Consider the following 16,682-nt stretch of genomic DNA (forward strand, 5'->3'; position numbering starts at 1 on the left):
GGCTCTCACAATAGGTAGCTCCACAGGCTGGATATATCTCTACCATCTCTAACACAATGGCAGTGACACCAGTTCCTAATGCAAGAGGTGATGCTCTGTTGTCTTGAGGGAAATTCCAGCATTAACTGAGACGCTAAACTAATAGTAAAGAGAATGATCCCAAAGCTTGTGGCCTGTGAGAGCTCAGAACCACATAGGTGGTTATCATTTCAAGGTTACCAAGCTATAAGCAGAGATCTAATTCCAAGCCTGGACCTTCCTCAAGAGTAGAAACTCTCTCCCATCAATAGGAACTACCAGCCCAGGACAAGCAAGGCCATTTAAATCAAAGAGCTTTGACTCAAGTCTCCACAATACAGCAAAAGAGAGTAGATCAATCTTTGCCTATATAGATTCAGAGGTCTTTATATAACTATACAAGGAGGGGGTTCATCCACAATTCTTTAAGCTAAACCCATAATCTGAGGAATGATAGGATCAAGGCTTTTATAAATGACAAAATTACAGCAACTTCACTAAATTGGAGGATCAGAAAAGTTCACTATATGTCTGGCACTGAGCGCATATAATATTATTATTCTCATTTTGCAGATTAGAAATTGGAGCTCAAAGTGACCCTCAATGAAATCCAGTGGGGGATTTGGTAGCTCACTAATTTAAGCAGTCTGCCTCCAAGTATAGGCTTAGCTTCAGAACAGGAAACCCTGGAGGAAGACAACCCTCCAGAAAGGCCAGTTGTAGAAGTGTTTCCAGCTACGGAAGCCCAGTGAGAATTCCCCAGAGAGAGAACCACCACAGACACAACACAGAGCAGGTTCTAGTCAGCAGCTAAAAAGGTAGGTTGCTTATCAGGGAAACAGAGGACAAAGTAGAAAAGGAAAGCTGAAGTCCCAGAACAAAAGCTATGACAAACTCTGGACTTTGCCAGAAAACCTTCTAACTAGATTAAGCACATCAATGTGAGGGGCAAATGATTCTCAATGTCTATCTTGCTTTACCATTCAAGGCAGATACCCTCGTGCATTCTTTGGGTTCACTACCACCATTTACAAGACTGCCCACAGAAGCTTGGTCTTAATTTTTTATGTGCATCAGGGATGAAATCAGTATCGTTCTGTTTCGATGCTGAAATGTCTGTGACAAGAGGTACTGACTGGTACAGTTCTTTGCCTGTCCCTTGGCCAACAGTGCAACATCGACCCAACTGGCAGCAGACCAACAGTAAACAGTGACCAGGATTCCTAGCCCAGTGGGAGAAAAGAAAGGAGAGAGGCGGAAATATGTAAAAAACTAAAGGCCAAAATGTACAAACAGTAAACTGCCAATTTAGTTTCTCAAACTCTACAGAAGCGTTTGGGACCAAGTATAGAAAAGTTTGCTGTGCGTCCTTGCTACTAGTTTGCTGTAATTAAGTTACTTATCTGATACATGTACTAAAGACCTCTCCTCCCAATAGAAACAAGAGAAGGGAAGAAATGGCCTGAAGAGACAGAAATGGAGGGGAAGAAAAAGAAAGAGGAAGAGAGGAAGGGAAGGAACAGAGAGAGACTAAGAAAGGAGGGAAAGGTGAAGGGGACCATCTAATACTTTCACAAGTGGGCAAACAGTATCACTCGTGATGGTCAAAAGGTACAGAGCGCTGGAATTCCTTCATTTCCCTTTCCCCCTCCTCAAGAACAACTGCCTGTTTGAGCCTCAATTCCCCAACTAGTAAAACAGCAATGATACTTCTTGACACAGCTACTGGAAAAATGTTCTATTAAGTGAGCAAGCCCATAAAAGCTGAGAACCAATCTCAGCCGAAAGGTGTCCATATTGAAGGGAACAAGACAGCAAGCATTTCCCAACACAGAGCTTCCTTCGACACTCCCTGGCTTCCAGTCCTTGGGGTTAGACAACTTTCACAGCCCAGCAAAATGCTTTTGCTTTCCTGAGGCTCTTCAACCTTCATTAGTCAGATGCCTCCAGAGGAAAACAGAATGACTGGTTTTCTTCACACAACCCCAAATAGGAGAAGTAAAGCCTAAGAGAGCTGCTACAAGCAGGGTAAGTGATGATGAACAACGGCTCCTGCTGGTACAAGTCTGCATAGCGTAAGTCAGAAAAGGGAAACCACATCTCTAAGCAAAAAAGCAGGCACATACCTCATTCGTGGTACACCAGACTTTTTTGTAAACTTCAGCCACAGGAAGGTCCAAACTAATGATTTTATTGTTCACTAGAAGCTGAACAGAAAAGCAGGTGAAGCTGTTATTCTAAATAATTGTAAGGCAAGTAAAATCCAAGAGCAAAGGGCACCTTATGGCAATGGTTCATAATTCATCATTTTTGTATGTCATGGACCTATCAACTCTCCCATTGTTTAAAAAAAAAAAAAAAAAAAAGCACATGTGTGCAAAACACACGGAATTTTGTGCACAATTTCAGGGGCTGCAGCTTAGACACACCCGCTGGGGGCCTTCTCCTGCAGGCTCAGAACCAGAAAAGGCTTTTCACTGTGTAAAAATGCCAGACCCTCAAGGGTCTGCCAGAAGGTAACTGACACAGGGCCATAAACCTACGAAAGGGGTAAAATACCAGTATTTAGGGGGCTCAGGTAACTTAGACTCACCGAGAAGTCTCTGCCAGATGCAGCAATAATAAACACCTACCACCACTACTACAACGAACAGCCACCAACAATATGCTTACTTCCTGCCAGGCCCTGGGCAGAGCCCTTTACAGGTTATTAACCTTAGCACTAGGTGAGGTAGAAAGGTGCAAATCATCAAACCTAATTTATAGAGCAATAAACTGAATGCCACCTGCCCCAGGTTAATCAGCTACGAGCATTTGGTCCCAGCACCTGCTCTTAAACGTGGGCACCACTGTCCTACACTCATTACCTCCATGCCACTGTCATCTTCCAGGAGGGCCACCAAATCACAGTCCTGGCAAATCTTGTTCTTTATATCCCTCATCAGTGGCCCAATGCCTGGCTCATTGCTGCTATACGGGTTCCCGGGCATCCTGCCCTGTAAGAAGTCTTCTTGTTGGGGATCCTTCTCCAGGGTCACAAAGAACTCAGTGACTTCATTCTCCTCCTGGAGGACAAAGGGAAGGGTACATCAGAAGGGATGGCAGAGGGGGGACACTTGAGGAAAACACATGACATTCAGCAAGTCCCCCAAACACTGAAAAAGACTGCATCTCTTCTGAACCCCCAGGGCAGATTAGGAGACAAAGCCCAACAATACAAGGAGACAAGAAGTGACACATGAGAGATGTGTTAATGAAATGGGGGAAGGGGTGCAAGGAGGGACATTCCTTCCTCCTACTGCTAGTCTCATGTGATGCTAACCAAGACTTTGTCACTGATGACACTGAAGTCAAGGAAAGGGCTCTCTATGGGACATGACACTCAGGCACATCCACAATGAGTTCTCATTGCTAGCTGACTAGCTGACGATACTAGTGTTCATCCTTCCTCAACAGCAGGAAGGATCCTCTGGATCTTACTGTGCTTCTACACAGCTCAGTCTAGGGAGAAAAACACATGCTGCATGTGTGCATAAAATACAGGGCAGAGAAAGAAGGAAGAGAATAACTTTATATTGTAGCTCAATGCTGCCTCTCCACAGCATGCTGGATTGATATGCAATGGGATTTTGGTAATGGAGGTTAAACCTAGTTTTTAAAAAAACATGATTCTTTACTTGAATCCAGGAAACTAAGACCAAGGAAGGCCATTAAATGTCCCATTGTGAGCAAGATAAAAATTCTGAGGTTGCTTCTCTTTTATGGTGGTGGATCTTCTTTAACCGCTAAGTGGCCCACCGCTGGTACAATGCACCGGAACTTGAATGAATCACCAAGAGGTTTCATGGCCAAGTGGCCTGTGCTGATATGCGAGAGCCATGGGAAGCACCACACTGCTTACAGGATATATGATGCTGCAGAGTCTCTCGAAGATGAACACCGGGGTCCGGTAGTCATCCAGGTTGTAGCGCTTGGCTGTCTCAATGCACACAGCCATGAAGGCCTTGGTTTCTGATTCTGTACCTGCCAGAAATCAAAGTGGCCAAGTTAGGAAGGATCCTCACCCATACAAAATGAAATGAGACTCCTAGTTGAAGTACCATCACTGACACATTATTTCTGCCTGGTAAGTCTTTAAACGCCCTACATGGCAATATCAATAGTTCAAATTGGAAATATTATGCTGATTGATTTTATCCTCAGACCACATTCAGTTTGAAACCCGTAACACCCAAGTCAGTGCACTGCATCATGACTGGCTGTGTACATGTCTTGCTCTCTCTCAGGATATAACCTCCTCAAGGAGAGGGGCTGTGCCTTATTTAACTAGCATCTCCTTGCCCAAAACAGGCACTCAAAAAATGTCAAATAATTCTTTGTTCCAGTCAAATCATATGGAAGTTACAGTTTTTGGCTTCATTCTAAAAGATTAGGTAGAATGTCCTCTATAAGCAAAAAAGACAACTTAAAGTAACGTGAAGGTGAGAAAATATGATCTTTAAAAAGGTCCCATTCCAGCACTTCGAGCTCACAAGTTCGAGACCAGCCTAGGAATGTGGTGAAACACTATCTCTACAAAAAACACAAAGTTAGCTGGGCATGGTGGCACACGCCTATAGTCCCAGCTACTTGGGAAGCTGAGATGGTAGGATGGCTTGAGCCCAGAAGGCAGAGGTTACAGTGAGCCAAGATGGTACCACGGTATTCCAGCCTGGGTGACAGAGTTAGACTTTGTCTCCAAAAAAAACAAAGCAAAGTCACACTGTCATATTCCTGGGTGGGTCTGCAGCAAAAAAAAAAAAAAAAAAAAGGTAAAGGTCCCCTTTTGTGACAAAGTCACAAACTAGGTCAAAATGGTATGATGAAAATGGCATCAGAAAGACTTCCATTTTGGGCAACAAAGCAAACAAGGTTCCCTGACCTGCTCCTCTCTCCCCACCATCCAAAAACAATTTAATGTGTTGAATAAAAATTTATCACTGAACTGCCACACTACCACAGAACAGCCAAAAGTCAAAAACTAAGAGAAATTGGGAAGCCACAGAGATAAGCAAAACACCAGTCACTTTCTGCATTGAGCTTTGGTTTCCATGCCCTGACCAGATTCGAGAGGTGGATAAAGACCCGAATCCACTGAGTCTAAGAGTCTAGCAGGAATCCCCCACCCCATGCCCCACAAACACAAAACTGGTACCCCAAAGATCTCTGCACCAAGGGGGTGCAACTATACCTTTCCCCCAATCAAGTAACTGAGGAAATGGTCTTTCCTTAAACTTTAGCATCAAGTAACAGGGAAGAAAATCTCCTCTGAAAACTCATAATGAGCTGTCTCCTCATAGGGGTTTGCAGATCTAACCTCTCACTACCTAGGAGGTCTGAAAAACCCGAGGTTCAGAACTGGGACAGCAGTGCCCTGAGCTGCCTCACAGAAGCAGTTATTTATCTTCTCTGGAGAAACACATCTTTGGTCCAGTCCTAAAGAATTTCCACAGATAAAGCTAAAAAATAGGAGATCACAGTCAAAACTCAGAAAATATAACAAGACTTTAAGATGCCATGAGCAAGAGCCAAAATAACAAACTGCAGAATCAGGCCTATAAGTAGCTCAAATTTTAGAATTATCGGAAACAAATGTTTAATATGCTTATAGATCATATAAGAGAGGGAAACGTGAATCTTAAAAAAGAGACCATAAAACCTAGAACTACAAGAACTCAATGGGTAAACATTTATACATAGTGAAGAAAAAATGAATTGAAGAAACTGTCAAAAATGCAGCATAAATATACAATGAGATAAACACCATGAAAGAGAGATGGAGAGACATGGATGACAGTGAAAATGGAGTTTCACAAGGAAAAGAAAGAGAACGCAGCAGAGGGGATTAAAGAGACAATGGCTGAGAACTTTCCAGGCTGATAAAAGACATAAATCAGAGAGCCTTTGACCTTGTACTGCTCGTTAAGCTCAACATGAAAAGTCCAAAGTGACTGAGCCCAGCTCTAGTACTGAAAATCCCAAGAGCCAACACTTTGTTGAGAAATGGGTCTCTCTTGAATGCAGGGAGATGTTTGCCCACCTCCTCTGGCTCTGCGGAACTGAGGGAAATGTGTCAAATGCACCTAGCCAGCCCCATAAGGGACGGTGTGCCTCAGGCCCCAGGCCACTGGGCAGTGCTACCTGTGGTCATGTCCTCCAGCATCTCCAGCAGCATATCCTGTGTCTCATCAATCAGCTTGGTCCTCTGCACCACCAGTTTTCGCAAGCACAGATATCCATTCAGCACGGTACCCACCAAGCGACTTTTAAAATGTCTTTTGATGGATTCCACCTCAACAAAGGAGGAGAGAAGGCCTGTGGAGATGGGAAAATGTTGCTGTGAGAGCTCTGGATGAGAATATAAGGAAGTTCTGTGTCTTCAAAAGATAATGAGCAGCTCAAAAAGCAGGGAAAATCTATTTTTGTGCACAGCACAGAGCAGGTGTTCAACGAGCAGAAGCAGTCAATAGCAAACACGGTCTCAAAATCACAAACATATCAATACAGAAAAAAAAATGCAGAGCTTAAATCTGCATTAAGGTTGGTATGAGAGAGAGAGAGAGAGAGAGAGAGAGAGAGAGTCAACCTCAGCACTCAAGGAACTAAGGGTTGTCCCTACAACAGATTCAGGATGCCCTAGAGGAAGGTCCAGGTGGTTCTCTTTACCTGTGAGACTTTTAAGGGCATAGCCCTGCTGCAGATCGGTGCTCAGGGTAGCCTCCTCCAGGGCCAGCAGACGGGCTATTTCCTAAACAGAATGACAAGTGCAGTCACTGCCAAGGATATCAGTTACCTCCACCACCATCCCAGGAGCTGGCAGTACCAACCACTCAGTAGTCACACCTTCTTCCTCGAACCCTTGCACAACTCCTTTCCAGGAGGCCAACAACAGTTGCAGTGCTAGTGAAGGATTGCTTAAAAACTGAGAACAGTCGAAATGCTCCCAAGAGATTGCTATAGCCATATTATAAGTATAATAAAGTCACAAAAATATTTCCAAATACTTTCAACAAGTATTTCTTCTCCACAAAAACAAACAAAACAACATGGTAGAGTTTACATCAAAGTGCAATGAAAGGAGGATTAGGGAAGGGGCTCTCCTGGGCAACAGGGTCGGATACCTTAGTGATGAGGTTGCCCACATAGGGTAGGACTCCCCGAGCTGCCAAGTAGACTTTCCAGTGCGCAGAAGTGATCAGCTTCTGGTAGAGAGCCAGGTACTCGGCTGCACACTCCCCAGCTATGCTCAGCTCGTCCAGGTAACTGCCACCAAGAGGGACAGGGCACTACTAGTCAAGAACTCTAACACTTTGAATGGCTCTGAGGCTCCCCTTTCTCCTCCCAATCTTTCCTATCTTCTGCTGTCTGTCTCTCCCGCTTCCTAGAGGGTGAAGGAAGAACATCCCAGAAAGCTCCAATTCCCACGTGGGACTCTCCCACACCTAGGAAGCATTCAGAGCACACCACGGGGAATGAATGCCACAGAATCTAAGCATTCACATTTTGGCACTGATTGCTATGAGAAAATTAAATAAGATAATGCATGCCAAGCATTTAAGCACTCAATCTCAATAAATATTAGCTGCATAAGATCTCAATAAGTATTAGCTGTTGCTGCTAACACCCACACCACCACCACCACCACCACCACCACCACCACCACCACCACCACCACCACCACCGCTACCGCTAAAATTCAGCTATCTAACACTTTGTTGTTTCTGGGGTCTTCTACAGGGAATGAAGGTGTGCCTTTCATTACCCTGATCCATGGATTTCCCTGGGGAAGATGAAAAAGCTCTAGAGAAAGTCGAACCACGCTCCCAAGCCCACTCCCAAATGTACCTGGTAAGCAGATCCAGGACCTGCTGCTTGCGGCTGGGAATGGTGGCTAGAGCTTCCACAATGGTACATGCTGCCTGGCGTGCAGCCTGCGTTGCTGGAGTGAAAAGCACCTGCAAGACGAGGGAGAGAAGGGGCCAGAGGCTCAGATGATGCCCTGCCTCACCAGGCCCCAGCAGGGCAGTCAACTGCCGCCCATCTGAGAGAGGTCTCCTGGCACCTCTCCAGGAAAATGTTAGAGGTAAAAATCTCCAGCTAACACAAGACTCGACTGTTGTAGATGGGGAAAGTGGCTATGAAAGCACCCTGCTTCTTCCTGGAGACTTCTCCATCAGGAGATGTGAAGAACATACCTACAATAAGTGAAGTAGGAAAAAGGGATCTTCCTTAGCAAAGATGCTGATAATTCTTTTTGGGGACACTTACATTTAATGTAAACCAAGAATTTCTTATTTTATATATGAATGGATAAATGGATTACCTAACATAGAATTACTTTAGCTAGAAAGAAGAGGGAGAGGAAGGACAGCAGAAGATACCAAAAAAATGGAAACAGAAAAGGGACGATGGTCAGGGAGGAAAGCAGAAAGCATAAGGAGCTTGTTAAGATAAGCAGAAGTTCTGTTTCAGCCCGTCCACCAGGCTAGCCCAGCAGCTGCAATCAAGAACCTGTACCCACTTCCTATTTGAAAGGAAGCAAGAACAGCAAAGAGAAAGAAGAGATGGCAGCACAAACACATGATGAGGGCCAGAAACACACTGCTCAGAGTCTGGGGTCAGGGTCAGGGGGTGAAGAGTCCAGAAAATGGCCACTCACTTGGCGCAGCCAGTTGTTATGTCCCAGTTTGAGATCCAAGGGGGAGGTCCGCTTCCCCCGACGACTCAGGAACTGTTTCCACCTCCACACATACTTCTCAGTCAAATAGAGATGGCGGAGCTCTGATTTGCTGGGGGCTTTCCCATTGCCATCTATCCCTGCAGGGCCAAGGGTTAAAGGGATAGGTAAAGTGAAAGAGTGACAGAAGGCAGGGCTGTCAGAGCACAGGCAGGAGTTCCCGGCATCTTGAAAAGACAGATAGTAGGTATACCTCTGATAGGAAGACACTTCTTCCAGGCATCATAAGATGCCTTGGGGTCTCTCTTGAGCCACAGTTGAGCCTGGGCATGGATCTCATTGCAGTATGGTTTCACCGTGGTGAGGGCCTCGACGGGGACATCCTGGAAGAGACAAGCGGGGCAAGGTGAGGGCACTCAAGAGCATACCTGAGACGCAGCCCCAACAGCATAGCACTGGTGCCCTAGGGTGTGACGTGCAAAGCCAAGATGATCAGGAGGATCAGCGTGTATCTTTTATGCCCAAATGTGATCCTGTTAAACCACTTGATCCAATTTAGCAGCAGCATCTCCACAATGAGCTTAAGGTCACTGATTTTTATTGTGCAGCAGAAGCTGTGGCTAGTTTCCTATAGCACATACACTAATTCCTATCCCACGGCTGATTTGCAGTTTCCCAAGTATAAATCTTCCATAGGTCACAAGCAGACTCTAGAATGCAAGCTGTCACTAACCAGAAGCAGCCTGCAGACAGAGAGCCACAGACGGCACTCCAGGTCAGCAGATCTCAAGCTGCTTGGCCTCAGAACCCTGCTATACTCTGAAACTTATTAAGGAGTCCAGAGAGCTTTGCTTTACATGGTTGTATCTATCGATATTTCTCATGTTAAAAATTAAAACTAGCTGGGCATGGTGACTCACGCCTATAATCCCAGCACTTTGGGATCCCAAGGTGGGCAGATGATGCTTTAGGCCAGGAGTTTGAGACCAGCCTGGCTAATATGGTGAAACGCTGTCTCAATAAAAAATACCAAAAAAAAAAAACCTAGCTGGGCATAGTAGCATAGGCCTGTAATCCCAGCTACTCAGGGGGCTAAGGCAGGAGGATTGCTTGCACCCAGGAGGCAGAGTTTGCAGTGGGCGGTGATCTTGCCACTGCACTCCAGGTTAGGTGACAGACTGGGACCCTGTCTCAAAAAAAAAAAAAAAAAAAACACCCAAATAAATAAAAAACTGAGAAATTCTTAAGATATTTGTTAATTCACTTAAAAAGGAGAGTAAATCTATTATTTGTCAACCTAAATTTTGTATTTTCCAAAACAAAAATAACCTACAGAAAGATGTGGCACTGTTTTATATTTTTGATAATTGTTTAATGACTGCCTTATGAGACATCTGGATTCTCGTATCTGCTTCCACGGTCAAAGTGCCATGTTAGGTGGTTTTGGCTGAAGTATACGAAAAACACTGGGCCTCATACAGATACGCAGTTGGAAAAGGAAAGAATATTTTAATAACTTTTTCAGTGAATTATGGATTTTTTTGAGACTATACCAAAATTCAACAAATTATAGGGTCTCAAAGATTAGCTGTAGTATGGACTCTGAAATCACATCAATAAACTTTTCATAGTTCATTACACTAACCTTCATTTTTTCCCAGAAGGATACAACACGCATTGGTCATTAGAAAACACTAGTTTACACGGTCATGTCGGTTCTTCTTAAAGCTCACTTCATTGATTTTGAGGAAAGTATCTGCCAAATACCTAAGCCTGAACAACCATAATTTGCCCATCAGCCATTTTTTTCAAGCACAAGCTTAAAACTTGAGAGACCCACGGAAAGGCAGCCGGTTCATATGGCATCTCACACAGGTGCCTTTCCTCAGCACGACGGCTGTACTTGGGGTGCAGCAGAGGCACTTTTGGTGTACTCATTTAGTCACACTGAGCATTAAATAGATTCATACCCAAGAGTGGAGATTTAATTAAATTAATTTGTACTGCTTCATCAAGGGTATTCTTGATGAAACTGGGTGGCAGTGAAGAACTGCACGGGGCCACTGCCTTGTCCACCTAAGGCACCAGCCATCTCCCCAGTAGCAAAGGTTTTGTACCATCAGCACAAACATCACAAGAATGACAGGGGCAAACAGTGTCTTAGGACAATTACGAAAATAACTTTGTCCACACAGATCTCTGAATGTCTTGAGAATACCCCAGGGTCTGTGAGCCAGATTTTAAGAACTGCTGCTCTTGCTAAGTTACACCGGGAAAAATGTGAACATCAACACCAGGCCCCAGTCCTTACAGGGCAAGTAATTCTGTGAAAAATCTCCCTTTGCCTCAACTGTGAAAAAAAAAATATGGTCATGTGGGAATGGGTGTCCTCTTCTCAACCAAGGGTTGATTTGATTTGCTGGGAATCTGGGGGGAAATAACCCCTCCATCAAAAGGAAGGAAGCAGAGTGCCCAGTGCTGCCTTTTCTGAAGGCAGCTTCAACGTCCAGCTTCCCGATCATAACCCTAGTGCTTAGCACTCAGAAAGCAATCTTCCTGCCATTAGGACTCTGCTCCTCATAAGGGATGGCCCATCAGACAGAGCAGGAATCAGAATGACCCAAGGCCCAAGTCAGGGCAAGTTGGTGGCAGAGCCTTAGGTAGGCATGGCCCCAAAAAAGAATTATGGCCTGTCAATTCAAAAGCTGATAAAAGCAAGTCAATCTGTGACTCAGCTACAATTATTTTAGGATAGAAACTCGGTTCCCCGTAAGGGATCGCCCATCAGAAAGGGCAGGAATCAGAATGACCCAAGGCCCAATCCAGGGCACGTTGGTGGCAGAGCCTTAGGCATGACCCAAAGAAAGGATTGCGGCCTGTCAATTCAAAAGCTGATACAAGCAAGTCAATCTGTGTTCAGCTAGTTATTTCAGAATAAAAACTTGGTTTCCTTTATTCACTTAACAATAATTTTCTAAGCAGCTATTACAGGTGCTATGCCATCCTATATACCAGACATAAAAAATACGATGGTCCAGTCCCTAGATTCAAGGAGCTTACAGCTAGTCTAGCAGAGAACTGACCCTTGAAGGAGCAGCTAATAAAGTGAAGGAAAACATCCTAGACAGAGAAAGAAGATAGCCACAGCTAACTAAGGCCTAACTTAGGCAGACACTGTTTTGGTCACTTGGTCTGCACTATGTCATTTATTTTTCACAACACTTCAAGGTGGAGGCTGTATTCCCATTTTATAGATGGGGAAACTAAGGAACAACTTGCCCAAGGTCACAATGCTAATAAATGGAAGCGCTGGGATTTGAACTCAGAAAGTCTGCTTCAGAGCCTGGGATTTCTATCACTGCACAGTACTGCATGTGCAAAGGCACAGGGGTAGGAAGGACACAGTGCTTTCCAGGGACTGCAAGTTATCTAACATGAGTGGAGAAAGAGGTCATCCTCCACAGTTAGCCACTTTGCTCTCTGCTTTGTAGTTTCCTGTTTATTTTACTTTAACCATCCATGTCAAAAATCCCAACCCATGTCTGCTGAACTAAGGCAAAGGCGGCACTGGAGCCACTCAGGTGAGGTGGGCTTGAGGCAAGGCAGAGACTGTGAGAAGGCAGGGCACACTGCCAGGGAATGAGGATGGCAGCTGCCCTGCCTTCCTTCTTAGGCCCCTGCTTGGCCCAGTACCTTGTTCTTCTTGCTAGTGGGAGCAGGTGGTTTAATCAGCTTCTGCAAGATCCGCAGGCACATGAGGGTAATGTTCTCAACCACCACGGGAGTCTTAATGTTCACAGCCATGAGGAAAAGGCTGAGCGCTGGGGATGATCAGGAAAGGCAGAGTCACAATCAGGGACACCACACACCTGATCTGCAGAGGCCGCCCAAACATCAGTTTCCCTCCTCCTCTCCCACGCCGGCCAGGCCTGCACTTTGGAGCCCTTTCCTTTCTCTGAAAAGCCCCTAACTCACCACAGCGTAACCGAAGCTCCCAGCAGCTGTCCTCCTTGGAGATAGAATCCGTCAGCAGCAGCATTTCATACTGCAGGCTACTTGCCTAGAAGGCAGTGGGAAGAGACATGAGTCAAGAGGGTCAGCTCCGATCTGGCGACCCTTAAGTATTTATACAATTTCTGGTCCTATGTGGCTCCAACAGAGACAAAGGACAGACAAGACCCTTGTGCTCCAGGGTCGGGAAAACCATTCTGGATGTAAACTCTGTCGTGTTCTGCTCCTGCCCTCCTCAGTCACCGTAGGACCTGGGAGGGGGGGAAGCTGAGGAACACAAGGCATATGAGCAGGGAGTCAGAGGAGACAGCTGGGCCTGCTAAGCTGGCTCACCAGATCAGGGTTGGCCCAGTGGCCCTTCAGGGCTGTGGAGACCTTGCCAATAATCAGGTCATTCATCTGCTGGGTGGCTTCTGGGTTGTCTCTGTGGAAGCAAAGAGAAATGGAGTCCTATAATTCATAGGTGTGACACTCCTTTCCACCTGAAGGAGCCCAGAGAAAACAAAATCAATGTCTAATGCTACCTGGCCCCAAACTTTTTACTTCCTTCCCAAGAGCAAGACTACAGGTTTGGCTTCACAAAACTTTGATTGGTAATAATAAAGGGCCAGTCACAGCCACCTTGCCTATGAACAGATGCTAACTGAGGGGAGAGAAGCACCACCTTATGGGGCCCACGTCCCGGGTGACAGAGCCCCTGCTGTCTGGTGTGACACAGTCTCCAAAACCTACAGGTCAACTCTTAGTCTTGGTCACAACTCTTTCCCTGTTTTCTGCATCTGCCTGCACATCACTTTCCACAAGGCCCCCACATGCCAGTTGATGTCTCTTTGTAACAATGTTCCTATTATTAATGACACGAACCAAACCATATCACGTCACTCTTACTTCCCAACATACTGAATAAGCCCCAAAGTCCTTACATAGGCCCACAAGACCCTACGGGACGGGCCCTCGCACCCTCTGACCTGATCCTCCTCCCGTGTTTTCCCCACTGCATCCGTCTCCAGCTACACAGGCTCCTTGTCGTGCCCTAGCAGTCCCAACATGCGCCTGCTCTCAGCTCTCCATTTGCTACTTCTTAGGCATGCAGCCCACTGCTGAGACACTGCCATGGCTGGCCCATTCCTTCACATAGGTCTTTGCTTAAGTATCACCTCCTCGGCAAAGTCCTTCTCGGCCACCTTATCCAAACAGCACACCTTCCTGCAATCAGGGTCACCGTCCCTGCTTTATTTTTCTTCACAATCTTATTTCCTGACATTATATCGTGCAGTTCTCCCCATCTAGAATATAAGCCACATAAGGATGGAACTTCATTCCATTTACCACTATATCCCCAGAGTCTGTATCAATGCCTGGCATTCAGCAGCTGCTCAATAAATACTTGTTAAATTAGTGAATAAATAATATAGCGAGTACCATTTATCAAGCACCTAACATGTTCTAGAATTTATGCCACACAAGGTAATCCACATAGCTCTGGCTGCAGGATCTGGGATATACTAAGCACTAGACATGTATGAGTTCTTTACTGCACAACCACATGCCTTTAAGGTATTTATTATTGTCAGGTTTTTGTTTTTTGAGACAGAGTCTCGCTCTGTCGCCCAGGCTGGTGTGCAGCGGTGCCATCTCAGCTCACTGCAACCTCCACCTCCTGGGTTCAAGCAATTCTCCTGCCTCAGCCTCCCAAGTAGCTGGGATTACAGGCATGCACCACGCCTGGGTAATTCTTGTGTTTTTAATGAAGACAGGGTTTCACCATGTTGGCCAGGCTGGTCTTGAATTCCTGACCTCAAGTGATCCGCCAGCCTCAGCCTCCGAAAGTGCTAGGATTATGGGCAAGAGCCACTGCACCTGGCCTGCTGTCAGTATTTTTCGGATGCGGAAGACATAGGCTCAGAGAAATTAAGGAATCTGTCCAAGGCGTACAGTACAAGGTATCAGATACTGAAACTGAGTCTTTCCAATCCATAGTCCAAGCTCTTAATCCTTAGGCCCCACTGCTCTGCTCCACTATCTTCTTTCTTCTTTCATGTGAGTCTTTCTTAAGTTCAAGTCTCCCGCTTTCTCTTCCCTCATGAGCACTCAGAGACAGTTTCCTCACGACACTGTACTGGAGCCAACAAAGCACAAGCCGAACATGCCATTTACAAGGAAACCTGGGTTTTAATGTTCCCCAAGCTCGCTCACCTACACCCTGTGTATCTTTCCATCTTTCCTCTGTTAAGCTACCTAACCTGTTGGGCAGTCAGAAGCACTATTCTGTGTACCCTCTAACGCTCCTGGCATGGCTACTGCCACCATCCTGAGTGTCAGTAGGAACCACTAGGCCTATAACCATAGTGTAGGTGCTGACCGAGTTAGGAGGCACATGAGCTGGCGGACCTCCTCCCGCATGGTCGCAGCCCCTCGGCGAAGATTATAATCGAAGAGCTCCCGTATAAGGCCCTGGGAGACAAGAATGTGCCTCAAGGCTGGGTTGGTGGCCAGGGCCCGAAGTAGTGTGATACAATGTTCTGTAACAGCCGAGGCGCAGCCGTAGCACTTGGTGGAGGATGTGTGGCCACAGCCCAGGACAGATAAGGCACGGTACTGGCTGGCAGTGAACGTGGGCTGCACGGAGGTCCGCGATGATTTAGTGGCTGCTTCCCTCTGCTGTAGGTCGTATTCCAACAACTCTTTACGCGAAGCAAAGACTTTCTAAGAACAAAAAAGGCAACAATAATGGAAACTGGCAATTAAAATAAGAAGAGGATGCTAACTGGAAAATGAGTTTTGCTTTAGAAAAAAATATACATGCATAATATAATTTAATCTGCTCAATAACTCAACCAGTTAGATGTTTTATCTCCATTTCACAGAGAAGGAAAGCGAATCTCAGAGGAACTGGCTTAACCAAGGTAAGTGACAAGAGTTAGAACTCAGACTCAGATGCCAGGCTCATGCTCTTAACTCCCATGTAACAAAGGCAAAGGTCAGAAGCTAATACACGTGTGCCAAAGATGGCACTCCAGCAATCTGGGGTTGAGGGGGAAGGTAAACTGGATACTCTCCTTATATGAGGTACTGCTGTCTATGGCCAGCCTCCCACCCCATGGAGATTAGGTCTGTGACGCTGCAACTGACACATGGCCCACCCTGCTTGATTGCAGTTGGTGTGCCTTGCCCTATAGCCTGCAAACACAGCACATCAGAAAAAGAGGAATAGAATCTTGGCATCAAATTTTTGAAGACTAGTAACCTGTCTACCAAGAGATGGGTTGTTAATGACTTAAAAAAAACCCGTATCTGTGCTACCTTCCCATCATCAGTACTCTCAGTTATCTAGCATGAACTCAGCATTCTGACCAGGGCCATAAATCACAGCCGGGGAGATGCTGTTGGTGCAGCCATCTGCCTGCCTTTTCAGCTGGACTGGGCAGGAACACCACCAAGATCTGGGCTGCTGGAGGAGAGAGCAGCAGGACTGCTTTGAAGACAATGCCAGTAACACTCGGTCAAAACACACCCAAAAGCTGCTCGCCACTCTCTACCTGGATGATTTTGGAGAGTTCATCAAAAGAGTTCTTGCAGTCTCCACAGTACTCCTGAGCCAACTGCAGGATATAACGATTCACGCTGGCAGAAGTAGAGCTGATGCCCCCTGCTGTTCCTGAGTCATCCTGCAACCCCAAGAGGTAAGCTGTCAGGCTTCCCACCTAAGGTGATCTCACCTAGGGGCAGTCTTCTGATCATGGCCCATGGCCTTCTCCACATGCCCTTTGCAGCGTAGGATAATTACCTGTGGCTTTTCTGGAGCTGCCTCATTCACTTTGCAGAGCAGGTTCTCCAGCTGTGGCCTGTGTCCCATCAGCTGATGATACACTCGATCAGCTTTGTCCAAAAGTGTATTGATGTTGGATACAGCCTAGACAGAAAAAGACAGACCTGA

General features: G+C 45.9%; 1 protein-coding gene across 6 annotated transcripts in view; it reads right to left on the bottom strand.

Annotated features, from left to right (window-relative positions):
* The window catches only part of UBR4 (ubiquitin protein ligase E3 component n-recognin 4), a 141,478-nt gene that overhangs the window by 24,952 nt on the left and 99,844 nt on the right, over positions 1–16,682 (bottom strand). For all 6 annotated transcript variants that reach the window (XM_003934946.4, XM_074380168.1, XM_039473494.2 and 3 more), the window contains 15 exons: positions 16,533–16,658; positions 16,285–16,413; positions 15,108–15,451; positions 13,079–13,169; positions 12,710–12,794; positions 12,428–12,555; positions 8,988–9,117; positions 8,717–8,874; positions 7,903–8,012; positions 7,179–7,320; positions 6,724–6,805; positions 6,199–6,372; positions 3,920–4,041; positions 2,886–3,083; positions 2,145–2,225 (listed from right to left, as the gene is read on the bottom strand). In XM_003934946.4, the coding sequence (XP_003934995.2) occupies positions 2,145–2,225; positions 2,886–3,083; positions 3,920–4,041; positions 6,199–6,372; positions 6,724–6,805; positions 7,179–7,320; positions 7,903–8,012; positions 8,717–8,874; positions 8,988–9,117; positions 12,428–12,555; positions 12,710–12,794; positions 13,079–13,169; positions 15,108–15,451; positions 16,285–16,413; positions 16,533–16,658 (2,100 nt within the window). The remainder of the gene's footprint in view (positions 1–2,144; positions 2,226–2,885; positions 3,084–3,919; positions 4,042–6,198; positions 6,373–6,723; positions 6,806–7,178; positions 7,321–7,902; positions 8,013–8,716; positions 8,875–8,987; positions 9,118–12,427; positions 12,556–12,709; positions 12,795–13,078; positions 13,170–15,107; positions 15,452–16,284; positions 16,414–16,532; positions 16,659–16,682) is intronic.

Source organism: Saimiri boliviensis, chromosome 11 (genome assembly GCF_048565385.1).
Source record: "Saimiri boliviensis isolate mSaiBol1 chromosome 11, mSaiBol1.pri, whole genome shotgun sequence".
Classification (NCBI taxonomy): Eukaryota; Metazoa; Chordata; class Mammalia; order Primates; family Cebidae; genus Saimiri; species Saimiri boliviensis.